Here is a 27,127-nt window from a genome sequence, read left to right as displayed (position 1 = left end):
TCGCTCTGTAGCCCAGGCTGGAGTGCAGTGACCGGATCTCAGCTCACTGCAAGCTCCGCCTCCCGGGTTCACGCCATTCTCCGGCCTCAGCCTCCCGAGTAGCTGGGACTACAGGCGCCCGCCACCTCGCCCGGCTAGTTTTTTGTATTTCTTAGTAGAGACGGGGTTTCACCGTGTTATCCAGGATGGTCTCGATCTCCTGACCTCGTGATCCACCCGTCTCGGCCTCCCAAAGTGCTGGGATTACAGGCTTGAGCCACCGCGCCCGGCCCTTTTTTTTTTTTAATTATCTTTTTAGTCTCTAATGGATTTTATTTTTATTTCTTTAGAGACAAGGTCTTGCTATGTTGCCCAGGCTGGACTGGAACTCCTAGGCTCAAGCAATCCTCCCACCTCAGCCCCCTGAGTAGCTGGGACTGCTCAGCCACTCAGCTCTGCCACCATTCCTGGCTCTAACATGTATTTTGAATCCAGCTTTAAACCATTAGTACTTGGAAGATAATTAATAAAATTGTTTACTATCCTGTCATATCAAACTTTCAATTTTTTTTTTTTTTTTTTTTTTGAGACGGAGTCTCGCTGTGTCACCAGGCTGGAGTGCAGTGGCAGGATCTCGGCTCTGCCTCCCGGGTTCAAGCGATTCTCCTGCCTTGGCCTCCTGAGTAGCTGGAATTACAGGTGCACACCGCCACGCCTGGCTAATTTTTTTTTTTTGTATTTTAGTAGAGACAAGGTTTCACCATGTTGCCCAGGCTGGTCTCGAACTCCTGAGCTCAGGCAATCTGCCTGCCGTGGCTTCCCAAAGTGCTGGGATTGCAGGCGTGAGCCACCGTGCCTGGCCAAGATTTTTTTTTTTTTTTTTTTTTTAATAGAGACAGGGTTTCACTATATTGCCCAGGCTGGTCTTGAAATCCTGGGCTCAAGTGATTCTCGCACCTTGGCCTCCCGAAGTGTTGGGATGACAGGCGTGAGCCACCGCGCCAGCTAAACTTCCAAATCCGTGAGCACCTTCATTGTAAGCACTTTAGGAACACAAAAGCCGCTTTGATTTGGAAGGTCATAACTCCTAAACTCCACAGAGTGTAGTGAATATATCATTTCCGATTTCACATAGGCAAGCAGTTGTCTCCAAACGTGCTGTTGCCACCAGTGGTCCCACCAAGAGGAGGGGAATGGCAGACTCACTGGAGTCAACCCCCTTGCCTTCCCTCGAAGATCGTCTGGCCAAACTCGGTCCTTCTAAGGAGCTCCTGGAATATTATCAGAAGAAGATGGCTGAGTGCGAGGCAGAAAATGAGGACTTGCTGAAGAAACTGGAGCTCTACAAAGAAGCTTGTGAAGGACAGGTAAAGAGACGACGCACGCTTTTTTGGAACTCTGATGAAGTCTTCATTAATTAGAGATGCTCTGCAAGTGCCAGCTTGTATCATAAGCAGATGTTTTATAAAAATATTCCTTTTAGGCCGGGCGCGGTGGCTCACGCCTGTAATCCCAGCACTTTGGGAGGCTGAGGCGGGCGGATCATGAGGTCAGGAGATCGAGACCATCCTGGCTGACACGGTGAAACCCCGTCTCTGCAAAAAATACAAAAAAATTAGCCGGGCGCGGTGGTGGGCACCTGTAGTCCCAGTTACTCGGGAGGCTGAGGCAGAAGAATGGTGGGAACCCGGGAGGCGGAGCTTGCAGTGAGCCGAGATCGCGCCACTGCACTCCAGCCTGGGCGACTGAGCAAGACTCCGTCTCAAAAAAAAAAAAAAAAAAAAAATATTCCTTTTTTTATTCCCCAGCCCAGCTACTGGGCTCTTCAGGCCCTTCTTGGATCATAACCCCCCAAAACTGCTCTTCTTCTCAAATCTTAAATTCTGACATCTCCATATCTCTTATACCTAGTTCTTTCCTTTCCTTATATCTGAGTAGTCCTTAACTTCTTTGTTACCTCCGTAGCTTCCGGAATTTTCGGTTTTCTAAGTGCTGCATATAGCTCTGACGTCATGTCCTTCAAACCTGAACCCCATGATGCTTTGCTTCCGTAGTAACAGCGCTGCCTGCAAATGACCCCTTGCTCAATTATTCTTTTGCTCCACTTGCATAGCAAAAACTAAGCTGTGGCATCATCCAGTTCTCTGCCACCTGTTCTCCTACAGCAGGATTTCTTGACCTCGGCATTATTGACATTTTGGCCTGGATGATTCTTTGTTGTGAGGGGTTGTCCCGTGCGTGATAGGATGTTTAGCAGCATCCCTGGCCTCTACCCACTAGATGCCAGTAACACAACACCCCCAGCTGCGACAATCAAGAATGTCTCCAGATATTGCCAGATGTTTCTGGAATGGGTGTGTATATGTGCAAAGTTACTCCTGATTGAGGACACTGTTGTAGAAAGGTCACAAATCAGTACATAATGAATCGATGGTAAACAAATTCAGCTGTACCCTCAACCACTATACAACAGTTTTCTTACCTATCCATACTGGGTTTTCTCTCCTTCCACATCTGTGCCACACCCTCACCTCTAGCCTGCAACCCCTTCTTAGCCCTCCTCTGTCAACATCTTTCCTGCTCATCTTCACACAGTTACTCCATCCATATCTATCTCCCTCTTTCCTTTGGTTGCTTTACTTTTCCTTGTTTTTTTTTATATTTTTTTGAGACGGAGTCTCGCTCTGTCACCCAGGCTGGAGTGCGGTGGCGCAATCTCGGCTCACTGCAAGCTCCGCCTCCCGGGTTCACGCCATTCTCCTGCCTCAGCCTCTCAAGTAGGTGGGACTACAGGCGCCACCACCACACCCGGCTAGTTTTTTGTATTTTTAGCAGAGACGGGGTTTCACCGTGTTAGCCAAGATGGTCTCAATCTCCTGACCTTGTGATCCGCCTGCCTCGGCCTCCCAAAGTGCTGGAATTACAGGCATGAACCAACGCTCCCAGCCTGTTTTTTTGTTTTTTGAGACAGGGTCTTACTCTGTCACCGAGGCTGGAGTGCAGTGGTATAATCATGGCTCACTGCAGCCTTGAACTCCTAGGCTCAACTGATCCTCCCACACTCAGCCTCCTGGGCAGCTGGGGCTACAGGCACACACCGCCATGCCCAGCTAATTTTTTAAAAATTTGTTGTAGAGACATGGTCTCACTGTGTTGCCCAGGCCGGTATGGAACTCCTGGTCTCAAGCAATCCTCCCACCTCAGCCTACCAAGGTGCTGGGATTACAGGTGTGAGCCACGGCACCTGGCCTTCAGTCACCTTCTGATGATCATTCTTCTGACTGCTTCGGGAACAGGGCATCTGTGCCCGTTCGAGCTGGATTGATCCAATGCCTCCTGTGACCCTCACCCCTTTTTCCTCCTGAGAAACCTTGCTCCATCATTCTTCTCCGCTTTCTGTCGTATTTTTAACTTCTTGCTTGATATTAGCTTTTTCTTCTCAGTATATAAACATACTCCAGTCTTTCCCAACTCAAAAGAAAAATGAAAAACTCTTCTTTCATTGGGCTTCTCTCTCTAGCTATTCTTTTTATATAAATGGCTCTTTCTTTTCCCAGTCACACTTCCAGAATCTTTTGACTTTCCCATTCACTGAATGAGAATTTTTTTTTTTTTTTTTGGAGATAGAGTCTTGTTCTGTCGCCCAGGCTGGAGTGCACTGATGCAACCTTGGCTCACTGCAACCTCTGCCTCCCGGGTTCAAGCAATTCTCCTGCCTCGGCCTCCCAAGTAGCTGGGACTACAGGTGCACGCTGCCACACCCAGCTAATTTTTTGTTTTTTAGTAGAGGTAGGGTTTCACCGTGTTGCCCAGGCTGGTCTCAAACTCCCGAGCTCAGGCAATCTGCCCACCTCGGCCTTCCAAAGTGCTAGGATTACAGGAATGAGCCACCGTGCCCAGCTGGGGAATTTCTCGACTGCAGTTTCATCTCTGTCCTTGCCACACCACTAAAACCGTGCCTTCTGTGTTCTCCAAGTACCTCTTTGCCAAACTTTTCTCTTTTTTGTCCTTTGCAGTGTTTGTCACTTTTGACCTCTCTTTTTCTGTAATTTTCTTCCTTTCTTGATTTCCTTTTTTTTTTTTTTTTGAGACAGAGTCTCGCTCTGTCACCCAGGCTGGAGTTCAATGGCGCGCGACCTTGGCTCACTGCAACCCCTGCCTCCCGGGTTCAAGCGATTCTTCTGCCTCAGCCTCCCGAGTAGCTGGGATTACAGGCGCCCACCACCATACCCAGCTAATTTTTGTATTTTTAGTAGAGACGGGGTTTCACCATGTTGGCCAAACTCGTCTCAAACTCCTGACCTTGTGGGCCGCCTGCCTTGGCCTCCTGAAGTGCTGGGATTACAGGCATGAGCCTGGCCTCCTTTCTTGATTGCTGTGTCATTTTTCTTTCACAATTTCTGTCTAACCTCTCTGATCAGCTCATCTCAGTGTCCATTAACAACTCTCTTTCCTTACTCTTAAACGTCAAAGTTCTTCCAGATTCTACTATAAATGACCTTGTTTTATCCTTGTATTACACTACTACGTATGTGATGAAGACTGTTAAATAACTAACCCTGACTCACTTTTCTCCCGAAGTTCCTTTCTCTACCCCCTCTTCCTCACCCGCACATGTACCGCCACCATTTTGCCTCCCTCCATTCCTCATTCCTTAACTTTTCTTTATTCTTTGTCTTGGTAAATGGCATGATTGCCTACGGTTCTTTCAAGTCCCCTACACCGAATCTTTTGGCAAGTCCTATTGATTCTGCTTCCTAAATATTACTTAATCCATTCCCACACCCACATCACTTTTGCCACGATGCTCATGCAGACGCTTGAGTTGCGTCTAAACTATGACAGTATCCTCCTTGCCAGTACCTGCCTCTGGTCTCTTACATTCCCAGTTGGCCTCACATTTTTCACTCTCGCAGTACTGAAATATTTGTGCTTGTCCAAATTTATTAGGCTTTTGTTTTTTGGAGGTTTGCTTGTCATTTTTCTCACATTATGTGTATATACAATGAATTATAGGGTAATTCATTCCATTTGAGCTACTGAAGAGCCTCAGGATGGGGACTGGTTGCCAGATGACAGTGATGCAGCATCTCTAAATACATTTACTGGGACATGGTGTGAGTCACCATGCCCAGCCTAATTTTTTTTGTAGATTCTACAAAAAAAAGTGTTTCCAACCTTTTGAGTTCCACTGTGGACCTGTATGCTGTCCCTTTCTCCGAATAAGTTGTTACTATTTATTTGTCATTTTTATCACATTGTGTATGTATCTATAGACTTCTAGGTTTTTTGTTTTTTTGTTTTTTGAGTCAGGGTCCTGCCCTGTTGCCCAGGCTGGAGTGCAGTGGTGTGATCATAGCTCACTGCAGCCTCAAAGTCCTGGACTCAAGCAGTCCTCCTGCCTCAGCCTCCCAAGTAGCTGGGAACAACAGGCTTGTGTCACCATGCACAGCTAATTTTTTATTTTTTATTTTCTTTTTTATTTTTGAGATGAAGTCTTGCTCTTGTCACCCAGGCTGGAGTGAAGTGGCGCGATCTCGGCTCACTGCAACCTCTGCCTCCCAGGTTCAAGCAATTCTCCTCCCTCATCCCCCTGAGTAGCTGGGATTATAGGTGCCCACCACCACACCCGGCTAATTTTTGTACTTTTAGTAGAGACTGGGTTTCACCGTGTTGACCAGGCTGGTCTTGAACTCCTGACCTCAGATGACCTGCCTGGCTCGGCCACCCAAGGCGCTGGGATTACAGGCGTGAGCCACTGCACCCTGCCCAATTTTTTATTTTTTGTAAATATGGAATCTCACTCTGTTGTCTAGGATGGTCTTCAACTCCTGGGCTCAAGCATCCTCCCACCTTAACCTCCCAAAGTGTTGGGATAACAGGTGTGAGTTACTGAGCCCAGCCTTTGTCAAATTATTTTTAATGACCTTAACCAATTTTAAGCATTCAGTAGTGTTTAAGTGTTTGTGTGTGTGAGTATGTGTGTATATGTATATATAATTTTTTTTTTGGAGACAGTCTTGCTCTTTCACCCAGGCTAGAGTGCAGTGGCTCGATCTCAGCTCACTGCAACCTCCACCTCCTGGGTTTAAGCAATTCTCATGCCTCAGCCTCCCGAGCAGCTAGTATTATAGGGTGCCACCACGCCCAGCTAATTTTTGTTTTTTTAGTAGAGATGGGGTTTCGCCATGTTGGTCAGGCTGGTCTTGAACTCCTGGCCTCGAGTGATCTGCCTGCCTGGTGTGTTAAGTATGTTCACATTGTTGTGTGACTGATCTCTAGAATGTTTTCATTTTATAAAACCAAAACTCCATCCCTTAAACAGATCATTTCTCCCCACACTCCCTGTAACCACAATTTTACTTGCTATTTCTATGAATTAGAAATAGAGCAGGATTTGCCGGGCATGGTAGCTCACGTCTAATCCCAGCACTTTGGGAGGCCGAGGCAGGCGGATCACCTGAGGTCAGGGGTTCGAGACCAGCCTGACCAACATGGCAAAACCTGTCTCTATTAAAAATACAAAAATTGGCCGGGCGCGGTGGCTCAAGCCTGTAATCCCAGCACTTTGGGAGGCCAAGACGGGCGGATCACGAGGTCAGGAGATCGAGACCATCCTGGCTAACACGGTGAAACCCCGTCTGTACTAAAAATACAAAAAACTAGCCGGGCGCGGTGGCGGGCGCCTGTAGTCCCAGCTACTCAGGAGGCTGAGGCAGGAGAATGGCGGGAACCCAGGAGGCGGAGCTTGCAGTGAGCTGAGATCCGGCCACTGCACTCCAGCCCGGGCTACAGAGCAAGACTCCGTCTCAAGAAAAAAAAAAAAAAAATACAAAAATTAGCTAGGCGTGGTGGCACATACCTGTAGTCCCAGCTACTTGGAAGGCCGAGGCAGGAGAATTACCCAGGAGGTGGAGGTTGCAGTGAGCTGATATCACACCACTGCATTCCAGTCTGGGCGACAGAGCAAGGCTCCGTCTCAAAAAAAAAGAGCAGGATTTATCTAGAATAGAGTGGAATCATACTGTAGTTTTTCTTTTAGTGACTGACTTACTTCACTTAGCATAACGTCCTCAAGTTTCGTCCATGTTGTAGCACGTGACGAGATCTTCCTTTCTACCAACATCAGGCTCTCTCATGGTTCTAACTTCCTGTTCTCTTTTCTTGGAGTACCAACCGTCTGCTTCTCTCTCTACCAGTTTTCTGTTCGTCTGTCAAGTGTCAGCTCTTTGGTGGCAGTGCTTTGATTTCCCAAGCATTTCAGAATTTTTATTCCTGCCACGCTTTCCCCCACACCATTTCACCATGCATGCTTTCATGAAGTAATTATTTTATTTGAATCCTTTGCCTCTCTCCCCATGAAATTCCTTAGCTCTGTAGACAGGAATCAGATCTTTTCATCTTTGTTTTTCTGCATGTCATAATAATGCTTATGATACAGGAAACATTAACAAAAAAATGTGGATAGGCTGGGTGCAGTGGTTCACGCCTGTAATCCCAGCACTTTGGGAGGCCAAGGTGGGTGGATTGCCTGAGCTCAGGAGTTCAAGCCAGCCTGGCCAACGTGGTGAAACCCCATCTCTACTAAAAATACAAAAATTAGCTGGGCGTGGTGGTGTGTACCTGTAATCCCAGCTACTCGGGAGGTTGAGGCAGAAGAATCACTTGAACCTGGGAGGCAGAGGTTGCAGTAAGCCGAGATTATGCCACTACATTCCAGCCTGGGCGACAGAGCGAGACTCTGTCTCAAAAAGAAAAAAAAGCTGTGGATAGAATAGGTGAGTCGTACGGCATTCTGGATTCTATAGTCCGTAAAAGGAAGATGTGAGAGCTTTGATGTTAAATGCAAACTTCACACTCATCCTGTAGCTCTTAAACTCCAGTCAAGGCCAGGCATGGTGGCTCATGCCTTTAATCCCAGTACTTTGGGAGGCCGAGGCGGGTGGATCACTTGAGGTCAGGAGTTTGAGACCAGCCTGACCAACATGGCAAAACCCCATCTCTACTAAAAATACAAAAATTAGCTGGGCGTGGTGGCATGCACCTGTAATCTCAGCTACTTGGGAGGCTGAGGCACGAGAATCACCTAGAAGGTGGAGGTTGCAGTGAGCTGAGATCGTGCCACTGCACTCCAGCCTGGGCAACAGAGCAAGACTTGATCTCAATAAATAAACAAACAAACTCCAGTCTATGCATGCCTATTGCTGTCATTTGAATTCTGTATTGGCGAAATTATTTAGTCTGGAATATTTCTTTTTTTTTTTTTGAGACGGAGTCTCGCTCTGTCGCCCGGGTTGGAGTGCAGTGGCGCGATCTCAGCTCACTGCAAGCTCTGCCTCCCAGGTTTACGCCATTCTCCTGCCTCAGCCTCCTGAGTAGCTGGGACTACAGGCACCCGCCACCTCGCCCTGCTAGTTTTTTGTATTTTTTAGTAGAGACGGGGTTTCACCGTGTTAGCCAGGATGGTCTCAATCTCCTGACCTCATGATCCGCCCGTCTCGGCCTCCCAAAGTGCTGGGATTACAGGCGTGAGTCACCGTGCCCGGCCTACTCTGGAATATTTCTACATGAGTAGACTCCTCCCTATGCAGTGAGAGATACTCCATTGAAGCCCAGTGTCTTTCAGCTTCTCATTGTGGTTTTTCTGCAGCATAAACTTGAATGTGATTTGCAGCAGAGGGAGGAAGAGATTGCTGAATTGCAGAAAGCTCTAAGTGACATGCAGGTCTGCCTCTTCCAAGAGCGGGAACATGTTTTGCGCCTCTACTCAGAAAATGACCGACTGAGAATCAGGTACCAAGCAGGAGAAGGGAAATGTTGGAGTTATAACTTTAAATTACTTGTATTTTATTTATGTATTTATTTATTTATTTTGAGGCAGTCTCCATTGCCCAGGCTGGAGTACAGCGGTGCTATCTCGACTGCAGCCTCCGCCTCCTGGGTCAAGCGATTCTCATGCCTCAGCCTCTCAAGTAGCTGGGACCACAGGTGTGCGCTACAACGCCTGGCTAATTTTTGTATTTTTGTAGAGATGGGGTTTTGCCCTGTCAACCAGGCTGGTCTCGAACTCCTGGCCTCAAGTGATCCGCCCACCTCAGCCTCCCAAAGTGTTGGGATTACAAGCGTGAACCACCATGCCCAGCCCTTTAAATTACTTTTAGAAAGATGCATTTCTCCACATGAATTCTCTTAGGTTGTATTCCCTAGGAAATGGACTCTGAGATGGAGATTTGCCTTCAGGGCAGTTACTGGAGAAGCTCTCTGGAATAATAGCTATGAGCAGATTTGGGCAGGGGTAGAATACGAATGGATACAATGGTAACAGAAGCCTTAGCCAACCCCGTAGGGAGCACCAAGGATAGGGTGGTCTTTCGGCGGCAAAGGACTCAGACTTTTGTGTCCCCCCATTGACCAGTCATAGGATGCAGGCTGTCCCCAGGGAGGGTGTGTAAACGTCGGGGCGGAAGCCCCCTTCAGCCAAGTGTAATTTTTAGAGAAGAGCTGAGCTCCTGGGAGATAAATGTCGTGATCATGAGGGGGAATCTGAGCAGTACACTACGTGTTCCCTTACAGTGCGTTTCCGTGTGTGTGTGCTGGGAGTGGGAGGGGAAAATACACAGAACCAAAAGTTTACCATTTTAGCCGTCTGAAGTGTACGATTCAATGGCATTAAGTATATTCACATTGTTGCACAACTGTCACCAGCGTTGAACTCTAGAACATTTTCATATTCCTAAACTGAAATTGTATACCATTCAACAGTAACTCCCACCTCCCCGTTACCCCAGTTCCTGGAACACGCCCTTCTACTTTTCGTCTCTATGAATTTGACTATTTCAGGTACCTCACGTAAGTGGAATCATACAATATTTGTTATGTCAGGCTTATTTCACTTAGCAAAATGTCTTCAAGGTTCGTCCATGTGGTAGCATGTGTCAGAATTTTCTTGCTTTTTAAGACTGAACAATATTCCATTATATGTACGTACCACATTTGGTTTGTCCATTCATCCGCCAGTGGATCTCAGCTCACTGTAACCTCCGCCTTCCAAACTGAAGCGATCCACCCACCTCAGCCTCCTGAGTAGCTGGGACTACAGGTGTGTACCAACATGCCTGGCTAATTTTTTTTGTAATTTTCGTAGAGACAGGGTTTTGCCATGTTGCCCAGGCTGGTCTCCAACTTCCAAGCTCAAGTGATCTGTCTGCCTCAGCCTCCCAAAGTGCTAGGATTACAGGTGTGTGCTACTGTGCCCGTCCGAGACCTTACTTTTAATTCTTTTGTGTATATACCCAGAAGTAGATCATATGGTAATTCTGTTTTTGTGTTTTTGAGTAACTGCCATACTATTTTCTATAGTGGCTATACTGTTTTATATTCCCACCAGCAGTGCACAAGGGTTTGAGTTTCTCCACATCCTTACCAATACCTGTTATTTTCTTTTTTTTTTTCCTTTAAGCCTTTTTTTTTTTTTTTTTTTTTTTTTTTGAGACAGGATCTCACCCAGGCTGGAGTGCAGTGGCATGATCTTGGCTCACTGCAGCCTTTACCTACCTCCTAGGCTCAGGTGATCCTCACACTTCAGCCTCCAAGTAGCTGTGACTACGTGCATGTGCCGCCATGCCCAGCTATGGTTTTTTTTTTTTTTTTTTGTAGAGACAAGGTTTCACCATGTTTCCCAGGCTAGTCTCAAACTCCTGAGCTCAAGCAGTCCTCCTGCCTCAGCCTCCCAAAGTGCTGGAATTACAGGCATGAGCCACCGTGCCTGGCCAACACTTGTTATTTTCTGGGTTTTGTTTTTTTGGAGACAAGGTCTTGCTCAGTCAACCAGGCTGGAGTGCAGTGGCACGATCACAGCTCACCGCAGTCTCAACCTCCCAGGCTTGGATGAGGTTGGGGGCAACCTCAGCCTCCTAATTAGTTGGGACCACGGGTGTGCACCACTGTGCTTGCCTAATTTTTGTGTTTTTTGAAGAGATGGGGTTTCACCGTTTTGCCCAAGCTGGTCTCAAACTCCTGGGCTCAAGCAATTTGCCCACCTTTGCCTCCCAAAGTGTTAGGATTACAGGCTTGAGCCGCTGTGCCCAGCCTTATTTTCTGTTTCTTTGATAGTAACCATCTGAATGGGTGTGAGGGAGTCCCATTGTGGTTTTGATTTGCATCTTAAAATCTCGAGCGTCTTTCCTGTGCCGTTTATATATCTTCTTTGGAGAAGTGTTGATTTGGATCTTTTGCCCATTTTAATAATTGGGTTGTTTTTGTTGTTGCTGAGACAGGGTCTCGCTCCGTCGCCCAGGCTACAGTGAGTGGCGTGATCACGGCTCACTGCAGCCTCTGTCTGCCGGGCTCAAGCTCTCCTCCCATGTCAGCCTCCCGAGTAGCTGGGACTACAGGCATGTGCCACTACGCCTGGCTAATTTTTGTATTTTTGGTAGAGTCGGAGTTTTGCTATGTTGCCCAGGCTGGTCTCAAACTCTTGAGCTCAAGTGATCCTCCCACCTCACCCTCCCAAAGTGCAGAGATTACAGATGTGAGCCACGGTGCCTGGCCATAGAAGTTCTTTATATATTCTGGATACTAAACCTTTATTAGACATACAGATACATGCAAATATTTTCTCCCATTCCATAGATTGCCTTTTTATTTTCTCCTTTTTTTTTTTTTTTTTTTTTTAGAGGCAGGGTATCGCTCTGTCAGCCAGGGTGATCCTCCTGCCTTAGCCTCGGGAGTAGCTGGGACTATAGGCGTGCACCACTATGCCTGGTTAATTTATTTTCTTTTTTTCATTTTTTTTGTAGAGACAGGAGGATCTCACTATATTCCTCAGGCTGGTCTTAAACTTCTGGCCTCAAGTGATCCTCCTGCCTCAGCCTCCCAAAGGAATGAGCCACCATGCCGAGCAAGGCGTTTTTAATTTTATGAAGTTCAATTTATGTATTTTTTTTCTTTTGTTGCTTCTGCTTTTGGTATCACATCGAAGAAATCATTGCCAAATTCATTGTCAGGAAGCTTTGCTCCTATGTTTTCTTCTGAAACTTTTATTATTTTAGCTCTTATGTCTAGGTCTTTGATCCATTTTGAGTTAATTTTTGAATATAGCATTAGGTAAGGTTCCAACTTCATTCTTTTGCATGTGGATGTCCAGTTTTCTCAACATCATTTGCTTTTTTTTTTTTTTTTTTTTTTTGAGACGGAGTCTCACTCTGTCGCCCAGGCTGGAGTGCAGTGGCCGGATCTCAGCTCACTGCAAGCTCCGCCTCCCGGGTTCACACCATTCTCCTGCCTCAGCCTCCCGAGTAGCTGGGACTACAGGCACCCGCCGCCTCGCCCGGCTAGTTTTTTGAATTTTTTAGTAGAGACGGGGTTTCACCGGGTTAGCCAGGATGGTCTCGATCTCCTGACCTTGTGATCCGCCCATCTCGGCCTCCCAAAGTGCTGGGATTACAGGCTTGAGCCACCGCGCCCGGCCTTCTCAACATCATTTGTTGAAAAGACTTAGCCACATGGTTTATTTTTATTTATTTATTTATTTATTTATTTATTTATTTTGAGACAGGGTCTTTCCCAGTCACCCAGGCTGGAATGTAGTGGCATGATCTCCGCTCACTGCAACCTCCGCCTCCCGGGCTCAAGTGATCCACCTGCCTCATCCTTCCAAGTAGCTGGGACTACAGATATGAGCCAACACACCTGACTAATTTTTGTATTTTTTGTGGAGAGAGGGTTTTTCCATATTGCCCAGGCTGGTCTCGAACTCCTGAGCTCAAGCAGTCCGCCCTCCTCAGCCTCCCAAAGTGCTGGGATTCCAAGTGTGAGCCACCGTGCCCAGCCTCACCACATGGTTTTGTTGGTGTCCCGCCGTCAGGTGCTCCATTTTTAGCGGGATCTAGTAGCATGGCAGAAGCTGGTTTTCAAATGTGACGTCATTCTCAGCTGTAGACGGCGTGGTCTTGCGGCAGATTCTCAGGGTCTGTCACGATTCTTGTAGTGTTGCTTGCCGTAAACTCCGGTTGGTACCTTGTGCCACCACAGACACCATAGGATCTGCCGAGTTACATGTCCCAAGCCGCAGCGCGTCCTTTCAACTCTGGGCTGCGCTGAAAGCTCGCCTTCTGTGTCAGTTGGTACGTGGGTCAGAGCAGTGTTCCAAAATACGGACTGTGTTGTCTTCAGAGCCTGAAGACTCCTTTCAGGCATTATGCTTCCTTCTCGGTGTAGCAGGTACCAGACGAAATAATTTGATCTTTACTTCGGAGGGAATATCCTGGCCTACCTAGATCACAGCCTTAAAGACTTGCCTGATGTGCTTCGTGAGGTTCATCTCCAGCCCTCTGGAGCACACGTGTCTTACCAAAGGTCCCAGTGCACTTGCTGTTTCTTGTTCATGCAGTCTGATTAAGTGCAATATCATCAGTAGTGAGCTCCTGGCGATCTGTAGTGTAGCCAGATCCAGATTCTTTTTTGTTTGTTTATTTTCGTTTGTTCGTTTGTTTGTTTTTGAGATGGAGTCTTACTCTGTCACCCAGGCTGGAGTGCAGTGACGTGATCTCGGCTCACTGCAACCTCTGCCTCCCGGATTCAAGTGATTCTCCTGCCTCAGCCTCCCGAGTAGCTGGGACTACAGGTGTGCATTACCATGCCCGGCTAATTTTTGTACTTTTTAGTAGAGATGGGGTTTCACCATCTTGGTCAGGCTGGTCTCGAACTCCTGACTTTGTGGTCCACCTGCCTCAGCCTCCCAAAGTGCTGGGATTACAGGTGTCAGCCACCACGCTGGCCCAGATTCTTTTACACTGTATTGACAGAGAGTAAAAGCATTAACATGGCCTTGGGAAAGACTATAAACGTACACCGTTGTCCACATCACATGATGTGAACTGCCTCTGGTCTTTTGAGGGGTAGGAAGGAATGCATTTGCCTAATTACTCGCCACTTACCATGTGCCTGAGACTAAGTAATTCTGTTCTAGCAAAGGTCCTACACCTGGCACCATGCCTGAAATTGGGGCCTACTTGGTGGTAGTCTGCTGTTATCCCCAGAATCCACCTGGTTTTGTATAGGCCATACTGAGGAATGAAACGAGGCTTTGGTAAGGACCTCCACCTCTGCATTCTTTAGGTCTTTATTGATCATCTTGACTGGGTAGGGAAGGGCAGTTTCAGAGGCTTTCACTTAGCTTACCCCGGAAGCCAAGAAGCTAATTTGGAGGTACTGCCCCCTACCTCGTATGTCCATTTTAATCATTTGGGAACTGAAGAAATGAACATTGATTTGGTGGATCCCATAGACCTGCTGTGAGCTGGACATGCCCAAATTCCATTTATTCCACGGTCCCCACATGCCCCAGTGCCATGATGATGCTTCAGGTTATCTGGTATCAGTGTCAGTTTGGACCCTGTATCCAGCAATCCTTAAAATGCCCAGGTCTTTCCTTTTCCCCAGTATATAGTTACTTGAATAAATGGCTGTAGACCCTTTGGAGGATGTGGGGAATCATTACCATGAATATCTACTCTGTGGTGTCACAGGGTCTTACCTTCTAGGAGTTCGAGCCTCTTCTTTAGGTAGTTGTCATTGGGACTTAAAACTGACTTGAGGCCGGGCGCGGTGGCTCACGCCTGTAATCCCAGCACTTTGGGTGGCTGAGGTGGGCAGATCACGAGGTCAGGAGTCCAAGACCAGCCTGGCCAACATGGTGAAACCCCGTCTCTACTAAAAATGCAAAAATTAGCTGGGCGTAGTGGCGCATGCCTGTAGTCCCAGCTACTTGGGAGACTGAAGCAGGAGAATTGCTTGAACTCAGGAGGCGGAGGTTGTGGTGAGCCGAGATGGCGCCATTGCACTCCAGCCTGGGTGACAGCGAGACTCTGTCTCAAAAAAACAAAAAACAACAACAAAAAAAGTACTTGGGCCTGAAAAATGAGTCAGAGATTGTGATTTTGTACGGGGCGCAGCCCTCAGCCTCTTTTCCATCTTTGACTTATCTTTTATTGTTTAAGCTATTCTCTGTTGACTACCCATCTCCCTTGCTGAAACGCCATGTTCTGTAAACCATCTCCATGTCACTGGCTCTGAAATCCCCTTTTATGTTTTTTTAAAATTAATTAATTAATTTTTTTTTTTTTTTTTTTTTGAGACAGAGTCTTATTCTGTCACCCAGGCCGGAGTGCAATGGTGCAGTCTTGGCTCACTGCAACGTCCACCTCCCAGGTTCAAGCGATTCTTGTGCCTTAGCCTCCTGAGTAGCTTGGATTACAGGTGTGCGCCACCATGCCCAGCTAATTTTTGCATTTTAGTGGAGACCGGGGTTTCACCGTGTTGGCCAGGCTGGTCTCGAACTCCTGACCTCAGGTGATCCGCCTGCCTTGGCCCAAAGTGCTGGGATTATAGGCATGAGCCACCACACCAAGCCTGAAATCCCTTTTTAGCGTTTGCTTCGTTGGTCCAGTCCGGACGTCAGCTATCTTAGGTCGAGTTCTCTGGGAAACAGACTGTGCAGTGGAGATTTGCTTGCAGGAATTTTATTGGGAAGTGAGGGAACTTAAACTGGGACTCAGTTGCAGCAGGCCTCGTCCAGCACCACAGGGGTCTCTGAAGCTGGGATCGCTCTTCAGAGATATCCTGAACTGAGGCAAGGGGATTGGATTTTTGTGTTCCCTCATTGACCAGGCACTGGATATGGGCTGTCCCTGAGGAATGAGAGGCAGTTCCCTTGGCTGGATATTCAACTACAAGCTATCAGCAGGCAGCATTCCTGGCAAATGGCAGAATGAGCCATCAGCCCTGAAGAGGAAGATCTGAGCAGTGCCCCTCAGCAGCCGCTACAGTTCCCTTTTAGAGTTAGCTGAGAAGGGCCGGGCGCGGTGGCTCATGCCTGTAATCCCAGCACTTTGGGAGGCCGAGACGGGCGGATCACGAGGTCAGGAGATCGACACCATCCTGGCTAACACGGTGAAACCCCGTCTCTACTAAAAATACATTTAAAAAAAATTAGCCGGGCACGGTGGCGGGCGCCTGTAGTCCCAGCTACACGGGAGGCGAGGCAGGAGAATGGTGTGAACCCGGGAAGCGGAGCTTGCAGTGAGTGGAGATGGTGCCACTGCACTCCAGCCTGGGCGACAGAGCAAAAAATAAAAAAAGAATGAGCTGAGAAGTGTCCTGGCCCCTGTTCTCTGAATGGAAATACCTGATGTTTTACAAAGTAGAGCTAAAGTCTGGATACATAACTATTCAATTTTAATTTGAGGTTACTGTTTTAATTTGAGGTTACTATTGTTTAAAAAAAATAGAAGGGAGATCCTTTAAACAGCAAGGGTTACTTACTTGGGACATTGAATAATATGTGCTTGCTTTCCATGAGAATTGCAGGGAGCTAGAAGACAAGAACAAGATTCAGAATCTCTTGGCTCTTGTGGGAACAGACGCTGGAGAAGTGACCTATTTTTGTAAGGAGCCTCCTCACAAAGTAAGTAAGCTTTGGTGGAGCATGGTGAGTGTGGCTTCACAAATCACAGGCTAGGGCCCATCGTCAGAAGAACGTTAATATTCGCTAGAGAAGGCAGGTGGAGAATTAGCCATCATAGTGCCTTGTTTGCCTGAGTTGTTAAAGCATTTTTCTTCAAAAACCTCAGGAAGTAGCATCGTTCACCCCATTTCACTGTGTAGAAACCTGAGGCACAGAGGGGTGGCTGTTTTAGCTGAGACAGAGAGGAAAGCAGGAGCAGACTGTGTGTGGGAGAAAGTTTTGATTCTTAAGTTTCTTTTTTAAATCTTTGTTTATACTGATTACAAATGATATCCATGGTCTTCATTAAAAACAGAGTATAGTAATCTATCATGTAAAAGTGGCAGGTTCTCATAATCCTATACCCCAGAGACAGTCCACTGTTAATACTTTGGTATACATACCTCCGTCTCTTTTTCCATTCCTGTAGAAATAGTTATGTGTCTGTGTATACTATTTCTATTTTTTCACTTCTGTAAACAGTTCCTGAGCGTTTTTATACATATCTGTATATGTATACTTCTGTTTCTTGAAGGTCCTTGGCCAAGAGCTACTTTTTTTTTTTTTTTTTGAGACAAAGTCTCATTCTGTTACACAGGTTGGAGTGCAATGTGCAATCTCAGCTCACTACAACCTCCGCCTCCCGGTCTCAAGCACTCCTCCCACCTCAGCCTCCCAATCAGCTGGGGCTGCAGATGTGCACCACCACGCCCAGCTAATTTTTGTATTTTTTGTAGATATGGGGTTTCACCATGTTGCCCAGGCTGGTCTGGAACTCCTGAGCACAAGCAGTCTGCCCGTGTTGGCCTGCCAAAGTGCTGGGATTATAGGCGTGAGCCACCACACCCACCAAAGAGCTGCTTTTTTTTTTTTTTTTTTTTTTTTTTTTTTTGGAGTCTTGCTGTGTCACCCAGGCTGGAGTGCGGTGGCCGGATCTCAGCTCACTACAAGCTCCGCCTCCCGGGTTCACGCCATTCTCCTGCCTCAGCCTCCCGAGTAGCTGGGACTACAGGCGCCTGCCACCTCGCCTGGTAGTTTTTTGTATTTTTTAGTAGAGACGGGGTTTCACCGGGTTAGCCAGGATGGTCTCGATCTCCTGACCTCATGATCCACCCATCTCGGCCTCCCAAAGTGCTGGGATTACAGGCGTGAGCCACCGCGCCCGGCCAAAGAGCTGCTTTTTAAAAAAAAAATAAAAATAAAAATAAAAACAATTTAGAGCTGAGGTCTTGGCCTGTTGCCTAGGCTGGACTCACACTTCTGGGCTGAAGCACCATCCTTCCAAGTAGCCGGAACTACAGGGGTGCACCACTGTGCCCCAAGCTGTTCTTGGTTTTGTTTTTAATCATGTATTACCAAATAGCCCTGGAATTTTATTTATGTATTTATTTATTTTTATTATTAATTTATTTATTTTTCAAGACAGAGTTTCACTCTTGTCGCCCAGGCTGGAGTGCAATGGTGCGATTTTGGCTCACCACAACCTCCACCTCCTGGGTTCAAATGATTCTCCTGCCTCAGCCTCCCGAGTAGCTGGGATTACAGGCACCCACCACCATGCCTGGCTAATTTTGTATTTTTAGTAGAGATGGAGTTTCTCCATGTTGGTCAGGCTGGTCTTGAACTCCCGACCTCAGGTGATCTGCTCCCCCATCGACCTCCCAAATTGCTGGGATTACAGGTGTGAGCCACCATGCCCGGCCTTGTTTTTATTTTTTTTAGAAACAAAGTCTCATTCTGTTGCCCAGGTTGGAGTGCAGTGGAGCGATCATAGCTCACTGCAGCCTTGAGCTCCTGGGCTCCAGCGACCCTCCCACCTTAGCCTCCTGAGTAGCGGGGACCACAGGCACATGCCACCACACCCGGCCAACTTTTTTAAGTTTATATTGTCAACACAGGGTTTTATCCGGTTTGTTACTTTGCTTGTGTGGTCTCTCATATGTATGACATCCTTATATAATCATATCAGTTTTGACAAATTTAACTTACAGCGTTCAATCTGCAGAACTAAGGCTGAAAAATAAAACATTACGTTTATAGGAAGGCTACTTCAATACCAGTGTTTGCTTCCTTAGGTCACCATTCTCCAAAGGACTATCCAGGCTGTAGGCGAACGTGAGCAGAATGAATCTTCAGCTTTCAAAGCAGGTAACAAACATATAACCTATTAGAAATTCTCATCAATGCAGAATTGAAAATCACAGGGCAGGCTGGGCGCGGTGGCTCATACCTGTAATCCCAGCACTTTGGGAGGCTGAGGTGGGTGGATCACCTGAGGTCAGGACGTCGAGACCAGCCTGGCCAACATGGCAAAACCGATGTAAACACAAAAAATTAGCCAGGCATGGTGGCAGGTGCCTGTAATCCCAGTTGTTTGGGAGGCTGAGGCAGGAGAATTGCTTGAACCCAGGAGGCGGAGTTTGCAGTGAGCCGAGATCACACCAATGCACAACAGAGTGAGACTCTGTCTCCAAAAAAAAGCACAGTGTACACAATTGGAAATGTTTTCCCTACTGTACAGTGATAATTGATGTTCATAATGATGCCTTTGGTGGTCTAATGTCTTAATGAGCTTCTTGAACCATCCAAGAAATTAAATTTTGCTCAGTTCAATTGTGTCTTTTTGTTTTGTTTTGTTTTGTTTTGTTTTGAGATGGAGTTTTGCTCTTGTTGCCCAGGCTGGAGTGCAGTGGCGTGATCTCCGCTCACTACAGCCTCTGTCTCCCAGATTCAAGTGATTCTCCTACCTCAGCCTCCCGAATAGCTGGGATTACAGGCACGCACCCCATACCTGGCTAATTTTGTATTTTTAGTAGAGAGGGAGTTTCTCCATGTTAGGCTGGTCTCAAACTCCTGACCTCAGGTGATCCGCCTGCCTTGGCCTCCCAAAGTGCTGGGATTACAGGCGTGAGCCACCGCACCTGGCCTGCTCAGTTCAATTTTTAGCATTCCTTATCTTTAAAATAACCTTGTCTTTTGAAAATTGTGTGATATGTCATAACCAAAATGTTTAAGTTTTGTTTTTCTTATTCCTTATTCTGTTTGATTGATTGATTGGTTGATTGAGACAGGCTCTGTCACCCAGGCTGCAGTACAGTGGTCTGAGCACGGTTTACTGTAACCTTGAACTCCTGGACTCAAGTGACCCTCCCACCTCAATCTCCTGAGTAGCTGGGACGACAGGCATATGCCACCACACCTGGCTAATTTATTGTATTTTACCTTATTTTGTGTTGGGAGGGGTTCTCACTGTGTCACTCAGGCTGGTTTTGAACTCGTGGCTTCAAGTGATTGTCCTGCTTTGGCCTCCCAAAGCACTGGGATTACAGGCATGAGCCACAACACCTGGCCTTATTCTGATTAAATAGTATTTTACTAAGAAAGTAGACACAACTATTTTAGTGATTGATTCTAAGGAAAATTTAGTGGTTGATTCTGCCAGAAGATGAGTAGGATTATTTAGGTGACATCTTGCAGAGTTCCCTGACAGATTCCTGTTTGAAAAGTTAAGCACTGGCCGGGCGCGGTGGCTCAAGCCTGTAATCCCAGCACTTTGGGAGGCCGAGGCGGGCGGATTACAAGGTCAGGAGATCGAGACCACGGTGAAACCCCGTCTCTACTAAAAATACAAAAAATTAGCCGGGTGCGGTGGCGGGCGCCTGTAGTCCCAGCTACTCAGGAGGCTGAGGCAGGAGAATGGCGGGAACCCGGGAGGCGGAGCTTGCAGTGAGCCGAGATCGCGCCACTGCACTCCAGCCTGGGCAACAGCGTGAGACTCCGTCTCAAAAAAAAAAAAAAAAAAAGAAAAGAAAAGTTAAGCACTGTGGTTATGGTGTTTCCCGTCGTCTTCCTTTCCGTCCCTCACAGGTAAACGAATCTGAACTCCCCGGCGCGGGAAATGCGATGCTTCAATAGCAGACAGAAAAGCCGGGTAAAACCTTCTTGACGGATTTTGTTTTCCATTTTAGATCCTAAAATAAGCAAAAGAAGACCATCGCGCGAGAGAAGAGGAAGTTCTGAACATTACCAAAGAGACGTACAGACACTCATCCTGCAGGTAAAGAATGTGTTTTGGCAGACCCAGGTGGCTTTTATCCACAAGTTTGGCTTTATATAACGTACCCGCAGTATCGTGTGATAAGCATCTCCTTGCACACAGGTTCCATCTAAGCCTCATGTGACTGAGAAAATTGAGATTGTTCCTAATTTCCAAGAGCTTTATTTTAAAACCATCCTTTTCTATTTGAACATGCTAAAAGTGCTACTCTAAACCTTCAGTTCAATGTACTAAGCCCCGTCCACCAAAACCATTACAAAGTAAGAATCCACTGGCCTGGGGATATACAGAGATTGCAGAGGGAAGCTTGTCTATGCTGACAGATCAACGTTTGGTGGTATATTCATTTATTTAGTGCTTAGGTTCTAAAGTCTAGGAAAATAATGAACTATTCTCTTACCTCCTGGTTATTATGTGTCATTTGGAACCATGATTGTTCATCTGATTGCACTGAAGTTTCTGTCCTTACTAGGTTAAATCTCTGTTGATTTAATGACAGTTTGTACCTTTGGCTACTATCTCCATGTGGAGTCGTGATAGCCAGACACAGAGAAGGAAATTACCTTATATTCATTTTGCTGTACTTTTTGAAACCAAAAACCAAGAGTCATTTTGCTTCTGGGCAGGAAGGGTGTCTTAAAGGGAGGCAGTCAAGGGAGATAGTGAAAAGCCAAAAATCACAGGGTAGGGGAAACGATTTTGTAGCTTTGTTTGTGTGATGTAGATGCTGGGTTTCGTTTGGACAAAGAATCTACTCTTGTATAGCTTAACCCCATTTATAAGACATTAAGAGGAACTGGGCCGGGCATGGTAGTGCCTGTAATCCCAGCACCTTGGGAGGCCGAGGCTAGATGATTGCTGGAGCCCAAAAGTCCGAGACCAGCCTGGACAACATAGTGAGATCCCATCTCTACAACCCAAAAGTCCGAGACCAGCCTGGACAACATAGTGAGAGCCCATCTCTACAACCCAAAAGTCCGAGACCAGCCTGGACAACATAGTGAGATCCCATCTCTACAACCCAAAAGTCCGAGACCAGCCTGGACAACATAGTGAGATCCCATCTCTAAAACCCAAAAGTTCCAGACCAGCCTGGACAACATAGTGAGACCCCATCTCTACAAAAAATAAAAATAAAATTAGCTGGGTGTGGTGGGACACACCTGTAGTCCTGGAGGCTGAGGCAGGGAGGACTGCCTGAGCCCATGGGGTTGAGGCTGCAGTGACCTATGATCACGCCCCTTGCACTCCAGCCTCGGGGACAGAGCAAGACCTTGTCTTGAAATGAACAAGAGGATTAGGAGTGAGATTTTTTTGTTTGTTTTTTAATTTTTCTGGAGAAAGGCTCAGTTTTCCTAGAGGTATGAAGTAAGTGGAAGTAGGGTTGGATTCCTCACCCCTTTTTGGCCTGTCTAGGTGGAAGCACTGCAGGCTCAGCTGGGAGAGCAGACCAAACTTGCTCGAGAACAAATTGAAGGGCTCATGGAGGATAGACGGATTCACCTTGAGGAAATACAAGTTCAGCACCAGAGAAATCAGAACAAAATCAAAGAGCTAACCAAAAAGTGAGTGTCTAAGAAAGCTGAACCTAACAGGTATTTTATTTTTCTGAGTGACTTAAAAGTTAGCGTTTTGTACTTGAACAACAGCAGGTCATAGAACTAAAGGGAACCTTGAAAAAATTGTCTTCCTCAGAAACCCCTGGTTCTACGTAGGTGAGTATCTCGCTGTTCCAGGCATGCCGTTGAAGAGCTGATGAGTATTTCATGTGCTCCTGTTAATCTACTGTGGTATTTTAGCTTCTGCTGGTTAAGAAGCGTTCTTAGGCCGGGCTCACGCCTGTAATCGCTCATGCCTGGACGACAGAGTGAGACCCTGTCTCAAAAAAAAAAAGTGTTCTTTTATCCACTGATATATACACTGTCTGACTCAGTGTCGTAGAGCCCTTTTCTTTTGTTTGCCCCTTCATGAATATGGAAAACATGAGTTTACATATCTACACCAAAAAACTGCACACTCAGTGTTTTAATCGGAACTCTGCCAGTGATTTTATCTAGCGACGTGTTGTCATTTTTGGCTTCTATGAAATTTCTGTCCCAAGAAAGGCAGGATTGTATTTTTTTCTAACAGATTGAGTTGGCATAGTGTATTCTTGGTTATCAGAATACTCATATAGCTTTGGGATTTTGAACTGTAAATATCTCTGATGTATGAAACAGCACGATACATATTGTACGATCTCAATCTCATAAAATGGGGTGTCGTGTCTGCATACACGCAGGAACTAGAGCGTCCTGTAAACTTTACAGTTTATAAACTGTAAAGCGATTCTGATTGTGGATGACTTTGTTCTTTGCTTCTTATGTGTTTTAGTTTCCTATAATGCACGTACTTTTAAAGAATAAAAGTTATTTTTAAAATCTGAAAAAATAAAAACAAAAAATGGCCAACTCTGTCCTCATTGTTTTTGTCCTAACCTGCTTACCTTTCTTTACCTCTCTGCAGTCTGGCTTCACCCCCCCATTTTATTAAACACGCCCTTTCTGGGGTTCACCCCCATTTTATCAAACACGCCCTTTCTGGGGTTCACCCCCCATTTTATTAAACACGCCCTTTCTGGGGTCACCACTGACCTCTTAACTTTTTTATTTTGTTTTAGAGACTAAGTCTCACTCTGTCGCCAGGCTGGAGTGCAGAGGCTGATCCCGGCTCCCTGCAACCTCTGCATCTCAGGTTCAAACGATTCTCCTGCCTCGGCCTTCCAAGTAGCTGGGATCACAGGCGCCGCCACCACACCCAGCTAATTTTGTAAATTTAGTAGAGACGGGGTTTCACTGTGTTAGCCAGGCTGGTCTCGAACTCCTGACCTCTGGTGGTCCACCCGCCTCAGCCTCCTAAAGTGCTGGGATTACAGGCGTGAGCCACCGCGCCCAGCCCTGGCCGACCTCTTAACTTCTGAGACCAGTTATATCTCTGTTCAGTCCTTATTATACGTAGTATCTTCTTGCATGTTTGGCATCACAGATCAGCCCCTCCTTGTAATTCATTTCCCTTGATTTCTGCAGCACCTGTCTTTCTTGGTTCTTCTACCCGTCTAACCCCTTCACCCTTTTGCCTAGTTCCAGTGGCCAGACCTAATGCCATAAGGACATTCTCAGTTGAATGTGTTTGATTTACCACTACTGAAACCACACTGTTTGTTTCTCCCAATAAATACTCCCATCCCCATCTTAAACCTACTACTTCTTTCTTCTTTTCATTTAGTTTCATGACATCACATGTATTCAGTTTCCCAGGCTTGAAACCACAGGATCATCTTCAGCTCTTAACTTTCTTATTCCTTAATTCCAAACCCTATGGATTGTGGGCCTAAAAACCCTCTCAAGTCCTTTCTCTGCTCTCTGATACAGGCAGTTCTACATGGATCACAGCATACACAAAAGCAAAGCTGTTTTTGATGCTGTAGAACTTGTGTTAACTTGTCAGATCTTCATGATTTAGTACTTCCGTGTCTTATTCCTAGGAATGGTCCATACTTACGCAGGCTATGTGTGAATATCCCTGTAGTCCTTCTAATCATATAACCTGAAGTTAGCACTCAGGAAAGTATCTCCTCTCTGATTGTTTTGTTTTGTTTTTTCCAGTAAAGACAGGGTCTTACTCTGTTGCCCAGACTGGAGTGCAGTGGCGTGATGATAGCTCACTGCAGCCTTGAGCTCCTGGACTCGAGCAATCCTCCTGCCTCAGCCTTCCAAGTAGCTAGGATTACAGGTGCATACCACCAAACCTGGCTTATTTTTATTATTTTTTGTAGAGATGGGGTCTCGCTGTGTTGCCCAGGCTAGTCTCGAACTCCTGGCTTCAAGCAATCCTCTCACTTCAGCCTCCTGAAGCACTGAGATTACAAACATGAGCCACTGTGCCCAGCCCTGAACTCTCATTCTTAGTACATTAATTCAAACTCTATTCCTTTGTTTAAATTGTTCCTATTGCTGATCCTTTGTGTGTTTTTTTTTTTTTTTTTTTTTTTGAGACAGAGTCTCGCTCTGTCGCCCAGGCTGGAGTGGAGTGGCACAGTCTCGGCTCACTGCAAGCTCTGCCTCCTGGGTTCACGCCATTCTCCTGCCTCAGCCTCCCAAGTAGCTGGGACTACAGGTGCCCGCCACCACACCCAGCTAATTTATTATTATTATTATTTTTTGTATTTTTAGTAGAGACGAGGTTTCACCATGTTAGCCAGGATGGTCTCGATCTCCTGACCTCGTGATCCACCCGCCTTGGCCTCCCAAAGTGCTGGGATTATAGGCGTGAGCCACCGCACCCAGCCTTTTGTGTTCTTATATCTTTCTCACTACTATGAATTAGTTCCTCTATTAGTAATTATCAACTGCTTAAAAATATTTGATAGTCTCCATTTACCTTATGATAAAGTCCTGATATCTTAGCATGAATTTTTAGGAACGTCATCATCTGACACCAAATAAACCTTCAGCCTCAGCTCCTCCCCTGTTGCTGTAGTTCGCCTTGTGCGTCAGCCAGACTAATCATAACAGCTGTTGTTTATCGGACATTTGTTACGCGGCAGCACCTTCTGACACTTCTTTCTTAGTAGAGACAGGGTTTCACCATGTTAGCCAGGCTGGTCTCGATCTCCTGACCTCAGGTGATCCGCCCACCTCAGCCTCCCAAAGTGTTGGGATTATAGGCGTGAGCCACAGCGCCCGGCCTGCTATGTCTCTTTTTTTTTTTTTTTTTTTTTTTGAGGCGGAGTCTCGCTCTGTCACCCAGGCTGGAGTGCAGTGGCCGGATCTCAGCTCACTGCAAGCTCTGCCTCCCGGGTTCACGCCATTCTCCTGCCTCAGCCTCCCGAGTAGCTGGGACTACAGGTGCCTGCCACCTCGCCCGGCTAAGTTTTTGTATTTTTAGTAGAGACGGGGTTTCACTGTGTTACCCAGGATGGTCTCGATCTCCTGACCTCGTGATCCACCCGTCTCGGCCTCCCAAAGTGCTGGGATTACAGGCTTGAGCCACCGCGCCCGGCCGTATGTCTCTTTTAACATAGTATAATGTGTTTGCATTGGGCCAGTATTTCTCTATCTTCATTTTTATTTTTACTGTTTTTGCACTTAAGTAGCAAAAACTTAAGCATCTTGACTTTTCATTGGGTTCTGTTTTTAAGGGACAGATATTTTTAAATTGTCACAGTAATTTGTAATTTTATATCTGTTTTCCAGAATATCAGTAACCTTCCTTGTTTAGCATTATCTTCATATCTGAGCACGTGATCAGTTCCTTCCATTAGACAGATCTTCCTAAGAAGAAATCCAAGGCCATTAATGACTGCCCTTCGGGTGTCACTTTCAAACTACTTGTATTTTAACAAGCCCATACTTTCCCCGTTTGAGATTGAGAACGTAACGTAAGACAGATTAAAATAACTCATTGAAAGTGAGAGAGATCCGTGTGGTAACTGAAATCTCTCTGTCTTTATGTACGTGCACACATACCTGCCTGTATACTTCATCTTGTGACATTTACTGTGTGCTTGGCACTATGCTACCATTTTCCTCGTATCTGTGTGCCCTTTTACTCATGAAAATAAGTGGATCTGACATTATTTGTTCAGTAGAAAACTGTAGTGATTGCTTCATGGTATTTAATACTCTTGCAAGCAGTTAGATCATTCAGTATAGCATTTTTCTAGGGGATAATGTTAAACTGATGAGTTGCTAACTTCCAAGGATATTGTTTTTTAAAGATAGAAACATTGTCTATTTCTAAATTTCAGGAAAGGGTCGTCAAGAATCTGTTAACTGCCTGTGTATGTCCAGTAGTTAGTATTATCCTTGACAATCTCATGGCATTGGGGCAAAAATAAGCAGTAAATAAGGTATATGCTTTCTCTCAGGGTGGGAAAAAGTGCATGTTGACAGTTAAAATGTGACAGAGGAGCAAGTATTGAATTATAAGACAAGCGAACATTAACACTGGGATGGAATTTCAGAGAATGGAGGAATTAAAATAGGCTAAAGTTGTTGAAAATGACTTCGTACAGGAAGTTGATTTTTTTTTTTTTTTGAGACGGAGTCTCGCTGTGTCGCCCAGGCTGGAGTGCAGTGGCGCGATCTCGGCTCACTGCAAGCTCCGCCTCCCGGGTTCACGCCATTCTCCTGCCTCAGCCTCCCGAGTAGCTGGGACCACAGGCGCCCACAACCGCGCCCGGCTAATTTTTTGTATTTTTAGTAGAGACGGGGTTTCACCGTGGTCTCGATCTCCTGACCTTGTGATCCGCCCGCCTCGGCCTCCCAAAGCGCTGGGATTACAGGCGTGAGCCACCGCGCCCGGCCCAGGAAGTTGATTTTTTAAAAAGGAGGCCAGGTGCAGTGGTTCATACTTGTAATCCCAGTATTTTGGGAGGCTGGGGCGAGAGGATTGTATGAGCCCAGGAGTTCCAGACCAGACTAGCCTAGGGAACATAGCAAGACCCCGTCTCCACACACACACACAAATTTTTAATGAGCTGGCAAACGCCCTGGGAGGTGGTCCCAGCTGCTTAGGAGGCTGGGACAGAAGGATTGCTTGAGCCC

At 46.4% G+C, this 27,127-nt stretch overlaps 1 protein-coding gene across 6 annotated transcripts in view; it reads left to right on the top strand.

Annotated features, from left to right (window-relative positions):
- The window catches only part of LOC105463815 (coiled-coil domain containing 77), a 57,593-nt gene that overhangs the window by 7,320 nt on the left and 23,146 nt on the right, over positions 1-27,127 (top strand). For all 6 annotated transcript variants that reach the window (XM_071072385.1, XM_071072381.1, XM_071072380.1 and 3 more), the window contains 6 exons: positions 1,115-1,346; positions 8,630-8,772; positions 16,348-16,444; positions 18,559-18,631; positions 20,452-20,540; positions 21,957-22,105. In XM_071072385.1, the coding sequence (XP_070928486.1) occupies positions 1,115-1,346; positions 8,630-8,772; positions 16,348-16,444; positions 18,559-18,631; positions 20,452-20,540; positions 21,957-22,105 (783 nt within the window). The remainder of the gene's footprint in view (positions 1-1,114; positions 1,347-8,629; positions 8,773-16,347; positions 16,445-18,558; positions 18,632-20,451; positions 20,541-21,956; positions 22,106-27,127) is intronic.

The sequence above is a fragment of the Macaca nemestrina genome, chromosome 10 (genome assembly GCF_043159975.1).
Source record: "Macaca nemestrina isolate mMacNem1 chromosome 10, mMacNem.hap1, whole genome shotgun sequence".
Classification (NCBI taxonomy): Eukaryota; Metazoa; Chordata; class Mammalia; order Primates; family Cercopithecidae; genus Macaca; species Macaca nemestrina.
This window is presented reverse-complemented; position numbering and strand designations above follow the sequence as displayed.